The sequence below is a fragment of the Zootoca vivipara genome, chromosome 11, assembly GCF_965207765.1.
Source record: "Zootoca vivipara chromosome 11, rZooViv2.hap1.1, whole genome shotgun sequence".
Lineage (NCBI taxonomy): Eukaryota > Metazoa > Chordata > Lepidosauria > Squamata > Lacertidae > Zootoca > Zootoca vivipara.
In genome coordinates this window covers 28304742-28318775 of record NC_142594.1, presented here as the reverse complement: position 1 = coordinate 28318775, position 14034 = coordinate 28304742, and the positions used below count along the sequence as shown (strand labels likewise).

At 43.7% G+C, this 14034-nt stretch overlaps 1 protein-coding gene across 1 annotated transcript in view; it reads right to left on the bottom strand.

The window, feature by feature from the left end:
- The window catches only part of VWDE (von Willebrand factor D and EGF domains), a 47287-nt gene that overhangs the window by 31062 nt on the left and 2191 nt on the right, over positions 1-14034 (bottom strand). The window contains exons 2-8 of the mRNA XM_088653996.1: positions 13544-13728; positions 12207-12438; positions 8734-8793; positions 5508-5767; positions 3697-3786; positions 2312-2456; positions 262-476 (exon numbers count right to left, since the gene is read on the bottom strand). Of these exons, the coding sequence (XP_088510122.1) occupies positions 262-476; positions 2312-2456; positions 3697-3786; positions 5508-5767; positions 8734-8793; positions 12207-12438; positions 13544-13728 (1187 nt within the window). The remainder of the gene's footprint in view (positions 1-261; positions 477-2311; positions 2457-3696; positions 3787-5507; positions 5768-8733; positions 8794-12206; positions 12439-13543; positions 13729-14034) is intronic.

Below are 14034 nucleotides of genomic sequence, written 5' to 3'. Positions count from 1 at the left end.
TAATTAAGATGTCCAAGTGCTGTTTTTATTTCATGTTTTATATATACATGTAAGCCACCTTGGGAGGGCCCTGCCCTGAAAGAATTTCACAAAACAAAAAAGACATGCTGTGCAAATTAGAAACGTTATAAATGATGCTCGTAAGTCATTGTTAAAAACATGCCAACCCCCCCCCAATAAAAAAACCTAGCCAGTTTACATCAGCCAATTTCTGAGTGATTTCTTTTTCTTTTATCAAGATTGAATGGGATGGGTTTCCACCTTAATACTTTCCACCATGTAGCCGTTCCACAGGAAATTGTCACTAACAATAGGTTCTGCTGCAATCCTGGTTACTCTGTCTCCATTTCGGGTGAAATCCGTCACTGCAGTGTAATGGATGCTAGCATGGCCACAGGTCCCATTGTGGCAGGGATGCTGAAGAAGCGCCACAGAGCAAGAAGAAAGAGCCATGTTTGAGCTCTGTGGAGCTTTACCTGTTCCAAAGCAGACAGCCATTAGTAAGATTTCTCTTTAAGATGCAACAGAGTTCCGTTTTTAGTATTAGTGATTGGTTAAAATCAAAGCAGTTTTTTGGGGAAGCGGCAGGATATAACTGTCAAGTTGCAAATAACCAGAGAGGCAACTAGTTTAACCTCTCTTGCAGGATCTTGTACACATTACTCACTTATATCTCATTGCTCTCTCTTAGCTCCAAAATTTACTTAAGTTATCATGAAGCAGGAGTGGAAAAAATGTGTTATTGGGGTGTTAGGCTGTATGCCGAGACCCTTCTTACCCCCTGGATACAGGGATGTCAGGGAATGGTCCGAACAGGATTGGGAAGTGTGTCCTCAGCCAGATCAGCTTCTCTCTGAAGACGGGGAGGGGAACGATTCACCCCCCTTATACCTTGCAGTTTCGGTGAGAGAGAGAGAGAGAGGAGAATGCTGCACAGCCTCCACAGGAGTTACCTAGCTATGAGATTGTGGAAGAAGAGGGGGAAGGGAGGGAACAGCCAGCAGAGACCTCCCTAGAGAGCCTGGGCGACCCCCTCTCTCCTCGGGCTCGTAGGTCTTGCCATATTAGAGAACAAAGGATACAGAGGGGTGAAACTTCCTGTTGGTGCCCAGGATGTTGCTGGAGATGGAAGGGAAGGGCTCAGACTAGCCAACACCTCTCTTTGTGGAGAGATGTGGATTATTGCTTTGCAACCAGATGACTGAATAAAAAGGACTATAAAATACAAACTGCTTGTGATTCTTGCCTATGAAGTTACCGGGGAAGCAGAGGACTCTTCCTGCCTGACAAGCAAGCGAGTATTAAAATATAAGCCAGGCTAGCTTCCTGATGCGGTGATCACCTTGGTAATGGGCCATTAAGGGGGACAAAGGAAAGGGGCTCTGTGTGAGACAACAAATGGGCAGGGTCCCCTCCTTCAACTCTGTTTGAATCCAAAGCTGCAGTTATGGGGAAGCAAGGCTCTCTTGGGGTGTTAATACTGTGAGCCTCTCCATCAGGTTGTACATATATGTGAACAAACCATATATCATAAAGACACCACAGTCTCCACTGGGCCTCATTCCCAAAGGAGACATCAATCCCCGGTAAGCATCTGGAAGCCCTGAATCTCACACTCCTTGGAGATTGGGGTGGGGCACAACATTATCACATCACAGCCAGCACCAGAAACCAATACATCTTATTGCCTTAGGCCAAGAATGGAGAACCTTTGGTTCTCAAGATGCCATTGGCCTTCCCATCAGTCCCAGTCACTATGGGTCAACAGTGAGAAAAGGTAGGAATCAAAGATTCAGAACAGACAAAAAGGAATTACTAACAAAGACAGGCCATAGCTCAGTGAGAGCATTTGCCTTGCATGAAGCTGGTTCCAGGTTCAAACTGCAGCATCTCCTGGTAGGGCATGGAACATCTCCTGTCTAGAACCCTGGACGGCCATTGTTATTGTCAGTGTAGACAATTATAAGCTAGATAGACCAATGGCTGACTCAGTATAAGGCAGCTTTCTGTATTCTACGTAGCCCAGTTTCCATACCTGTGACTAAGAAAAAGAACATGACGAACCCTCCTGCAACCACACTGGTTTAATCTTAGTTCAACGCAGGCATCAACATGGTGTTTTCCACTGTGCCTAAGGGCAGCAAGCTAGGCTAGAGGTCTGAACTCCAACACAGTGCTGGCTGCTCACACAAATGCTGCCATGCAACCAGCATGCATCACTGAGCAGAGCAATGCATGAACATGTCAAAATGAGGATAAAAAGTATATATTCAAGGCACAAGCCAATTTAAAAAATTGAAGAAGAAATTACCTTCCTCTATTGTTCTTAATTTTAATGAGATTTTGCAGTCATTTTCCAGCTGACTAGCTTGAGGACAAGGAATGGGAATTTTGCTTTCTATCGTCAGTCTGTATTCCTTTCCATCTTCTGATATTATAAATGCCTCAGGATGTAGCTGAATATAAGAAAAGGAACATGCTATGAACACAAGGTATCTGTGTGGAATTATCTCACAGTAAATGTTCAGAACAATGCTGAAAAGAAATTAAAGCGAAAACCAGTTTTTACAGCTATAGAAAACAACAGAAGGCAATCAATAAGATAACATCCAACTGTAAACCTTGCTGTGATGATGACAATTTAAAAAAAAGTCCCTTGGACTTAATTTCAGTAATCTTGCAAAATAGATTCCCCCCCCCCCATGCAAAAGGAAAACAAAAGCATTTTGCTTTTATAAGGAAACTCCACAGAGTGTGCCTAAACACAGGCTGATTTAAACAAACAAACAAAATGATTGCATGCCAACTCGTTAGAAGAAATAATTTAAATGCTTTGACAAAGACCAATTTAGCTTGCACTTAGTTCCCATTATGTCAAGTCTCAGAATGCTTACGCACTGCATATTTAAAGCACATGACTTCCCCCAGAGGTCTGTAGTTTATTCCTTGCACAACTACAAATCCCAGCAACCATGGCAAGCTACAGTTCCCATGACTCTTTGAGGGACATCATGTACTTTAAATGTATGGTGTGTACGCAGCCTCAGTGTACTTTTTTCACAGTGATTTAAATGGGACCTAAGTGCAATTAACTCAGGCTGGAATCCTATACACAATGGGGTTTAGTTCTTCACAGGATAAGCTTGCACAGCATGCCTGGGTACAACTCGGGGGGGGGGGGAATTGCATGCATTTGCAGTGCCATTTATTACCTTTACATGCTATCACACCACTAATTTTATTGCCAACAGAGAAGAATTCTTGCACTAGCAAATATTACAATATTGTTCTTTTGAATATTTGCACCACTGCAGTGAAGACAAATATTACTTACAGCACAGTCCTATACATTAGGGGTGAGGAGCCTGTGGCCTTCCAGATGTTGCTGGATTCTCCCGTCAACCCAAGCCAGTATGGCCAATGCCAGGAATAATGGGAGTAGTAGTCAAGTAACTTGTGGAGGCCCATCTACACATATATCTACTCAGAAGTAAACCCTACTGAGTTCAATGGGGCTTACAACCAAGTACAATGTGCAAGTGTGGGTCCTGTGGCCCTCCAGATGTTGCAGGATTCCAACTCCCAGTCAACATGGATGATGGGATTTGTAGTCCAACTTCATCTGGGTGTATGGCTTCTCGACCCCTGGGGTACAGGGTAGTAACTACACAGCGCACTGTTCTCTTTTCAACGTACCTTAATTCCTGCAAAAAATTCCATGCTCTCGATGAGTGAACTCTGCATTTCTGGTTTCTCTAAGAAAAAGGTGGAACTGCTGCAGTAAATCTATGTAAAGGACAAGAGAAGGGACAACACTATTAAAGCAAGAAAGGCAAAGAGCCTTGTGGCACCTTAAAGACAAACTAACTTAGCTTTCAAGAGTTACAGTCCACTGCGTCAGAGGCATGATGTGTCGTCCTCTGTTGCAGAAATATATACAAAATCAAGAGGGGTAGGAGAGGCAGAAGCAGTGAGATCAGAAGGCAATGAAATGCAAGGGGTACAGGCAATGCAGAAGATCACAGAAGGGTTAAAAAGCAATTCCTGAGACTTGGTGCTTCGCTATTTCTGTGTTGTTGCTTTTAACACTCTTATGTATCTCAATTGGATCTCCTTCAGTTGCATGCCCCTGGGGTCATTCCATATATCAAGTGATCCAACTTTTTTACCTCATGTCATCCAATTATCTTAATATTTTGTACACTCATTGAATGATCAAAACTAAGTTTAAATCTACAATTTTAATTTTTAATCTCATCCTGTTTTTGAGTTATGAGGGTTTGAAATTTTTTTTAAAAGATGACAATTTCGGCCTTGCCAGACTACACAAAAACCTTTAAAGCTCAGCCCAGGATTGAGAAACAGTGGTACCTCGGTTTACGATCGCTTCGGTTTGCGATCGGTCAGTTTGCAAATGCCGCGGACCCGGAAGTGCTTATATCCTGGTTCCGCGGCACACGGATGCGCAGAAGTGATCTGCACGGTGTGCGTGCACGCGCGCAGAAGCACTCTATCAGCACTTCGCGCATGCACAGAAGTGGCGCTCTGTTTACAGACTGCTCGGGGAGCGACCGGCTCCCCAGAACGAATTGCGTCCATAAACCGAGGTACCACTGTACATCAAAACTAAAAACACCAATCTCATCGGAACTTTGATCATTCAACAAGTGTATGAAATATTAAGAAAACTGGATGATGTGAGGTAAAAAAAGTTGGATCACTTGATATGGAATGAGCCACCTTGAGAGTGTTAGGTCCTTAAAAATGGGATATAACTACTTTATTTATTTATTTACGATCTGTTCCTTTGCCAAGTTTGATTCTGGCACTGCCTATTTTACCTCTAGCCACACTCACCACTGGCATGCGGCCCCCAGGAGCCTGGCCAAAAGGGAACATGGCCCTCAGACTGAAGTCTTTACCACCCCAGCTGTAAGCTTTGTGGCTGAATGGAGATTTAAACCTGGGTCTCCCCCGGTCAAAGTCTAGCCACTATGCAACACTGTCTCTTAGGTTGTAGGCACTCCCAGTGTCCCCTAACAGAGGGAACAGCAAGATGCTCTAGGTCAGTTTTCAGTTCACTTTTTAAAATTTGTATACTGCCTTTCCATCTTACTATACAGTTTTTATGGCACTTAGATACACGTTATTTGTTTGCTTCATGCCTGGTAAAATTTTGCTTGCTTGTCCCAATTATGAGGGGGTAACTTTAACAAAACCAAGTGTTTAGACAGATGCAGATATAACCGTCTCCATCCCAACCCTAAAATCTCAACCGGTGAGCTTGCTGGATTCTTAGAATAACAGATACACAAACCACAACCTGGGAGTTAAGGATGCTGCTTCTAAGGGAATTACAAATAAGGAGTTTTGGAACCCAGCATTTATCATTTGGTGCCACTCCTTGCTTAACATGGATTAACTTTTTGGACTTGTAATTAGAAGAGGACTGGGTAGCTTTACCTCTTTGCAGAAACATAAAACAATAATACAGAACTTAAACATACCCTGTCTCCTAGTCTGAGGTTTACCCCATCCAGTTCTAAGAGTGAGAATGCCTGGACTGTTGTCTCTTGCTTCAGTTCTTCTTTGATGCTTTCAGGAGACAGTCTGGACCAAGCCACAAGAAAGCCCACAGAGGTGTTTGTGGTAGGAACATCAAAGGAGCACCTTAAGAAAATGCTTCCTTCAAGTAAGACCGCCACTATTTCAGGTGTGCTTGGAGGGGGTGGTGAAGGAAGTGGCAACTGTGAAGTAGGCAATTTCTCTAACAACAAAAACAAGTGGAGAGGTGGGTTAATTTCTCCTGGTATGCCCCGCGGAGGACCTTAAGGCCCACAAATAACAACATTTTGGAGATCCCAAGCCTTAAGGTGGCTAGATTGGCCTCAACTAGGGGCAGGGCCTTTTCAGTATTGGCCCCAACTTGGTGGAACGCTCTCTCACAGGAGACCAGGCCCTGCGGGATTTGACATCTTTCCGCAGGGCCTGCAAGACGGAGCTTCTTCCACCTGGCCTTTGGCCTGGACTCAGTCTGACCCCTATGTTTTTCCTCCCTCGTGGTTTTTGACTTGGGCCTTTTTAAAAAATGAGGCTGCATTTAAAATTTTAAATGTAAATTGTATTTTAACCTGTATTTTAACTCATTGGTTTTCTTTCTTTATGTCTTATTGTAATTTTACTGGTGTCAGCAGCTCTGAGCCCGGTTTCGACTGGGGAGGGCGGGGTATAAATAAAAATTCATTATTATATTATTATTAATGCCATTTAAGAAATGTAAAGCAAAACAAAGTATATCTACATACGGGGTGGGGGTGGGGGAGGAGAGCAGACTTTCCTGAAACAAGCAACAAGCAAAAAAATGTGATTTCCTGCTAACTACCGTGTTTCTCATATTTTAAGGCATCCCTAAAAAATAAGGCATGGCAGGATTTTGAAGACCTGGCGAAATATAAGGCATACCCCGAAAATAAGACATGCTGGTACGGTATGGCAGGGCACGCCGCGCCAAGTACCGACCCAGCGGGAGCCGGCAAAGGCAGCAGCGCGCGCTTTGCCGAGCTCCAACGGAGCAGAAGCCGGCAAAGGCAGCAGCGCGCGCTTTGCCAAGCTCCAAGCCGGCGGCGGGCTGCTGCTTTTGCTGGTTCCCGCTCCGTTGGGGCTCGGCAAAGCGCGCGGGAGCCGACTTCCAGTTTCCTCGCGCTCGCATCGGACGCGCTCTGCGGGAGCTCCGAGAAAAGCTCCGTGCACAAAGCCGCTGCCTAAGGGGTCTAGGGGCAACGCGAGGCTACCGTAAGCGACCCCCTAAAAGCCCTGGGGTGAACCAGGGCGAAACAATAGCCTGCAGCGCGGCTGGAGGAGAAGCCCCTGAAGCCTACATCTCCGACGAGGTGAGATGACGGGGGGGCGGGACTCGTGGCGCTAGGCTAAGAGCGACCCAAGGCAAGCAAGCCTCAAAGTCCGAGGGAGCAAAGCGGGGAGATATCCAATACAATAACCCCAAAGGACAAAGACAAGCCAATAGAAAGAAAAAAAAAGGAGAGGGGGAGCGGGGGGAAAATACAGACGCTGAATTCAGCTCAGCATAATAAGCCCACCCACCCCACTTCAAGGAAGAGGCGCCGGTGGAGTTTATATCGGGGACCAGAAGGGAGAAAACAAAGGAAGCCCTTCTAGTTATACAAAAGAGGATAACGTCGGAGAGACATTGAATTTTAAACTCCAACCTCCAAATCTTGAATAAAATGGACAATACCTTTATGTGCAATTAATGAGTAAGAACAGAAAAATGGAGTAGCATGCTTCTGAGCTGGGCTGGGCTGATTAACAACCAGGAAGGAAGACGACAGAGTGCATAGTATTGCAAAGCGGGAGGAGAGAGAGGAGGAGAAAGAGAGACTGACGTGAGTGAGTGATAGCGACGCCAAGAGGTGAAAGAACAGACTCACAAGGAAGGCAAACCCCAGCCCAGCGGGCTGCTGCCTTTGCTGGTTCCCGCTCAGTCGGGGCTCTGCAAAAAATAAGACATCCCCGAAAATAAGCCATAGGCTTATTTTCTTGAGTTAAAATTAATTTAAGACATGTCTTAAAATATGAGAAACACGGTATTTTAAACAAGAAGATAACAGGAGCCCTCCTGGATCCAACCAAAGGCCTATCTAGTCCAGCATCCTCTTCTCACAATGGCCAACATTTAAATTTAGAGTCTTGGTGTAATCAGAGTCAAACAGGTATGGTGGTGTAGCATAGCATGTGATATGAGAGTGTGTGGGGAAAGGGTGGCTGTTGGGAACAGAAAAATCAACACACAATTAACACACAATATCCATTGAACCTATGAGCAGATCATCATGACACATACAACATAATGAAAACTAAACTGTTTGATTATGTTTATTACTTTGAGCTATAAAGAGTTAGAAATTAAGGCTGGTGTGAAGCCACAAAATGGCCGCCGTAGGGCGATTTCTACACAATGGGCACAAATGACTTCAAACACGGGGAAAGGAAGAAATCGACAGAGAACACTCCATAGATTCCTCGTTACTTTTTAGCTGTTGTATTTCCTTCCACCACCACCACCCCAAACTGGTCAACAACTGCAATTTTCCAGTGTCTTTAAGACAGAAAGACTTTATCATTGCCCAAACTCGAGGGTGGTTACAGGACAGGGAAAGAAAAGGCAAGTATGCCAATGGGAGTCACCTCATGTGAGAGACATCACAGGCAACTACCCTTCTGGTGTCTTCCACTCTGGGCCAGTGGGCCACCATTGGGAGCTAATGGCTGCACCCACAAGGAAGCGGCAGATAGTTGGTGGAAGGACCCAAAGTGAAAGCTCCCAGGTGACTGCTTAGCAGGTCTGTCATTTTGTGTGGGTGGCCAGGACTGAGAGCTACCTTTGAGAGAAGAGTCTCAACTTGTGTGCTGTATTTTTATTTTAGATACCACGTTGCTGATTTTCTCCTCTTTTTATGCAGTTGTGAGAATTTGTATTGCATTCTGTATTCCTTAATGTAATTACATTTGTATAATTGTCATGATTTTAATGTTTCACAGATATCCTGTTATGATATTTGTGTTGTAAACCGTCCTGTGGTCTTTCTTCTGACAAAGGGTGGTATGTATACACAAAACAAATAAATGTTAAATAAAATCAGAGTTAAGACAGAAAATACACAGAATCCCTGGGTCAAAATAATAAATTGACAAAATCTGTACAAAACAACTTACCACTACTTGTGTTTTCTCTTTCCCCAGTCTGGTGGCCCTGCAGTTCAGCACCTGAAGTAACTAGAGATATATTCCTTACATATAATTGCATCAGGTGACTGTTCAACAGGAACTCTGAGCATTTTTGCCTTGTATTTTATTAAAGATAAATTAGAAAATTAATGGCCTAGATTTTTGGGCCTAGATTAACAGACTCTCCAAGTGTCCCTATTTTTCAGGGACGTGCCTGATTGAGAGAAGCCGTCCTGGTTTCTGATTTGATCCTGGAATGTCCCGCTTTTCCTTAGGATGCCCCTATTTTCATTGGAGAAATGTTGGAGGGTATGGAGTTATCCAACCCCCGAGCCGTCTGAAGGCAATCCTGTATAGGTAAGTCTTTTTAATGTTTAATGTTTTATTATGTTATATATATATACCCAATAAGATGTGTGGGGTATAAACAGTAAAATTATCATTAGGAAATGGGACCTCCCAATTTTCATAGGAGAAATGTTGGAGGATATGGATTGACAGCTGTGGCAAATTCCAGAGCGGTGGCCATGCCAGTTTCTCACAGCAAAAATAAGAGTCCTGTGACATCCTTTCAAAGCAGGTGATGAAAGCTAGCACATTGTAGCAAAAGCTCTCCTTCAGGTGCCACAATACTTTTTTGGCTTTTGCTCCAGCAAATAAGCATTTGGATAAGGGATTGGGGGACTGTGGCCCTCCAGTTGTTTGTTGCACTACAATTCCTATCACCCCTTGCGGTTTGACATGCTAGCTGTGAGTAATGGGACCCGGAGGGTGTACATGTGGCATCAGAGGCCTTCCTTTGTGCCCACAGGATTCTGTCCCCTCTGACCCTCCCTCAGCTGAAAGAAGCCCTCTTTAGCCAATGGAAAATATTTCCTTTTTCTATTTTTGCAGTGTGGGGTCATTGCAGGGGAGGCTGAAACTGGGGTGTGGGGAGTCTTGCTGTGTGTCGAACAACAGTTCCTCTGGTTTTCAAATGTGCCCATAGGCCCCAGAAGTGTGGCAAACCCTTTACCAACCTACTCCTGTTTGAAAGTTACACCTCTGGGAAGCTCTGGCCTGGTTTATTTCTTCTTCAAATATTAAACACCGTTCAGGACTCAGTTATAGAGTGGGAAGATTGTTCACCCGCAGTTAGTAAGTCCCTGGTATAGTTAAATGTTGACATCTAAATTCACCCTGAGAATGCCTATAATTAAAAGTTCAGTTTTTATTATAAACTATTCAAGCTGAGTGAACTGTTTAAAAACTTTTCAGCACGCTGCAATTTCACTAAACAGCACTAAGCTTTTTAAAAAACAAATGTATTTCGCTCTTTTTAAGACAGCTCATTACTTTCAGCTTAAGAAAACAAGTTGGCTTTTAGTTTAATGTAGCAATGAAAATGTTTTCAATATTTAAATTGTTCTCCGCCATAAAAACAAATGGTATATTATACTATACACATTTCACATTTTCAGTAAATAAGTTGCATAGGATGATGAAGAGTGTTTATGCCTTTCTGTATCAACTTTTCGCTGGCGTAATAAAGAAATGCATTAAATTATGATAATTTCTTTTGGCACGTAAAAGTAATAAAGAAAACATTATTATGCTGGCCTACCCAGGGTAAGTAACAGTTCCTCTTCCTGATAATAAAAAGTTTATTTCATGTCTTTTAATTAAAACACTAGGCAGTACAAATTTAAAACCTTCTTTAACTGCAAGTAAAGTGATTTTTACTAAGAGATCTTTTTTGTTCTAAGGCCAATTTTCAGATGCAAATGGAATTTTGCTTCAACTACTCATCGCGTTTTTTAAAAAATAACGCAACTTAGCATGTCAATTGCTCATTTATTCATTAATGGGAGGGTGTTCCAGGGGCCAGGAGAAGCATCAAATCTCCTTCTATTAAGAAGAGAAAGGGAGAATCACGGGCAGAAGATTCAACATGAGATGCCTCCTTCCTGCCACTGTGAAAACCTCCATAGCCCTTGCCCTACCGGAAGGGTGTGCAGATTAGTGGATTGGAGGTGGTTTAGTGGAACTTTGGATCCAAAGGATCTATAGACTACCCAGTCCCTCTACACAACTCCAAACCATAGAAGAAATTACGTGAGATCTGGAGCTGCCATAGGGAAGCTCCCTTTCACAGTTTCAAATGGGAGGGAAATCATTAACTACAAAATAACAACAATAAGAATAACGCCTGGAAATGGAGACAGGGGTGCTCGTGCCTTGCTTTGCCGGTACTTCTGTCCTGCTGGTGAGAGGTTGGTAGGTTTTGGAAACAGCAGTATATCTATCTGCCTTTGATTCTCCCTTTCCCGCAGCTTTTAGGATCATCACTGAGGTCCAGCGCCGAGGGCCTTCTGGCGGTTCCCTCGTTGCGAGAAGCCAAGTTCAGGGAACCAGGCAGAGGGCCTTCTCGGTAGTGGCACCCGCCCTGTAGAATGCCCTCCCATCAGATGTCAAAGAGAAAAACAACTACCAGACTTTTAGAAGACATCTGAAGGCAGCCCTGTTTAGGGAAGCTTTTAATACTTAATAGATTATTTTAATATTCTGTTGGAAGCCACCCAGAGTGGCTGGGAAAACCCAGCCAGATGGGAGGGGTATAAATAATAAATTATTATTATTATTATATCATCATCATCATTATCACCATAATTTAATATTTATACCCCACCCATCTGGCTGGGTTTCCCCAGCCACTCTGGGCGTCTCCCCACAGGATATTATTATTATTATTATTATTATTATTATTATTATTATTATTGCGATAAAACATCAAACATTAAAAACTTCCCTTAACAGGGCTGCCTTCAGATGTCTTCTAAAAGTCAGATAGTTGTTTATGTCCTTGACATCTGATGGGAGGGCATTCCACAGGGTGGGCGCCACTACTGAGAAGGCCCTCTGCCTGGTTCCCTGTGGCTTCACTTCTCGCAGGGAGGGAACTGCCAGAAGGCCCTCAGAGCTGGACCTCAGTGTCCGGGCTGAACAATGGGGGTGGAGACGCTCCTTCAGGTATACTGGGACGAGGCCATTTAGGGCTTGCAATCTAACTCAACTAATTCTTGTAGATGGGGCTGCAGCCTTGTCTGAGCTTATGAGGTACATATGATTTATTATTAGAGGCATTTTATGTAATAACTCATAAGAATAAAGCACAACAGCTGTCACGAGTTTGGCTCGTGGTAGGTGATTGCTGATTGTTTGGATCACTTTTGAGAGAGGACACATTGAGAGCAGCTTTCTAGAAAGGAAACATTTGAAAACAATATTCCCCAGCTGCAGTATGAGGTGATGCAGTCCGCTCTATAACACCTCAGAATTCTTTCATGGCCTAATAATCTCTATAGATGTAGAAGGGCTTATAAAAACGTAACAAGAGACCAAATGGTTTGAGGCACATTTGGGAAAAGAAAACATATACAGTACATGTTTTGGGTTGTAGCAGGCAGCATGTGCTTCCTCACCTTCTGCACAATATCCCATGCACCCCTGGGTGGGCTGGAGTAAGTATACAAAGAAATCTCCACAGTTCCTCACACTCACAGGAATTCGGAAAAGGCAGCAGTCCTCTGTGGTGCTGAAGAAAAACTGCCAGGTTGCACAGGCTGTTAAGTGTTTGATCTCACCAGGCTGAGGCAAGGACTCGGACTCTCTCAGAGACAACCAAACAGGGGCCTGTGTCCCACAGTGATTCATCTTTTAGCATCAAAACCAAAACAGAAGAAAACAGTTGATCAGCAGAATGTTTCCACCAGAACACACACACACACAAATAAATAAGCCAAGCCAAAGAGGAGGTTATGGCCACTTCACCCTTCCTTGGTTGTTTTGTTGGGCTTAGCAGACTGTCTGATCCTGGGCTCATGGTTGGGCTCTCTCCAGAGTAACCATGAGCTGTAACCAAGATTTGCTCTATGGGTTACAGCTCATGGTTCATCAGGGAGACCAAGGAGCAGATTCAGATGAAGAACTAAGTCAAACCATGGTTTAGCTCAGAACAGAAGCAAAACCAAAGAGCAAAGGGGTTGCACTCTCCTCTCTTGGAGTTTGAAGCTGGTGCAAAATCATGGTTAGCATAGCATGCAAAACAGCCTTTTGAGAAATAAGGGACACCATGGGCAACCCATTCCCAACCTGTTGAGCGCCATAAAAATAATGAGGTTGACAAGCACTTGGCAGGCAACAAATACATGCTGGTGGACTATACGAACTGAGTAGGTCTATAGAAGAACCTGTGGTACTGCAGAGGCTGCTGAACCACAACTTCCTCATGCCTGACTGTTGGCCAAACTGGTTGGGGCTGGTGGGAGCCCAACACTACTGTATCTAGAGAGCCACAAATATTTCAGCCTTACTTTAGTGATAAAGGAACACAGGGAGCTCCCTTTTACCATCCTGGTCAGATTATTGTGCCTCCACCTTGCGCAATACAAGTTGATTTTGGCACAGATGATAGAGAGCTAGAGGATGTCTTTCGTAAGCTAATCATCTGCATTCACTCAGTGTCAATAATGTGGGGAAAGTAAACTTGTTTTAGAACAAGAACAGATACTTTTTGATGCTGCCCACCTCAGACCAAACAGAATTTTCTATCACTACTCTAGACGAAGAATATTCAAGGAGGTTTTAGGATGCAGCAGTGGACTTTGCAGCCTTGTGGTAGACCAGAAAGACACCTGCATTATAAAGCCAAGCATAACAGCTCAGATTTGCATGTATGGAAGATGAGCAATATATTTTATTTTTTAAAAAGGAGTCTGCCATATTATACAATTATAGGTTAAAAGGAGAGCATCCATACCTCCACACACTTGGTTGGCATTTCAGCCTGCTTATCGAAAATCAGGAAGCGGTACCACCCTGATGGCAGTGAATGATCACATATTAAGTCCTGGATGGCTGATTGCTGAAGCCGTGATGAATCAAAATCAACACTTCTGTATGGACTCTGAAGGATCTGGTGACCGCCTGGATGACATTCCAGAGCTGTAGAAAAATTAGAGACATTAGCATTCTTATGCATTCATCTTCAGCGGGTGTCACCAGTCATAAAATGGCTGCCCTGGAGGGTGTGTGAGTGGTTTAACACAAAATGGCTGCCGTGGAGCATGGCATAACACTAAATTAGAGGGACAACTCCTCTTATTCTCCCCAGAAAGTTAGCTATGTTCTGATTATGGAGGTTACACACACTGATGTTGCCCAATAACAACAGGGAGCATTCCTGGCCAAGGTTGCCACACCACTGTAATTTCACAGAAATCGCTTAGAAAGTACCTGCACATTTTGCCT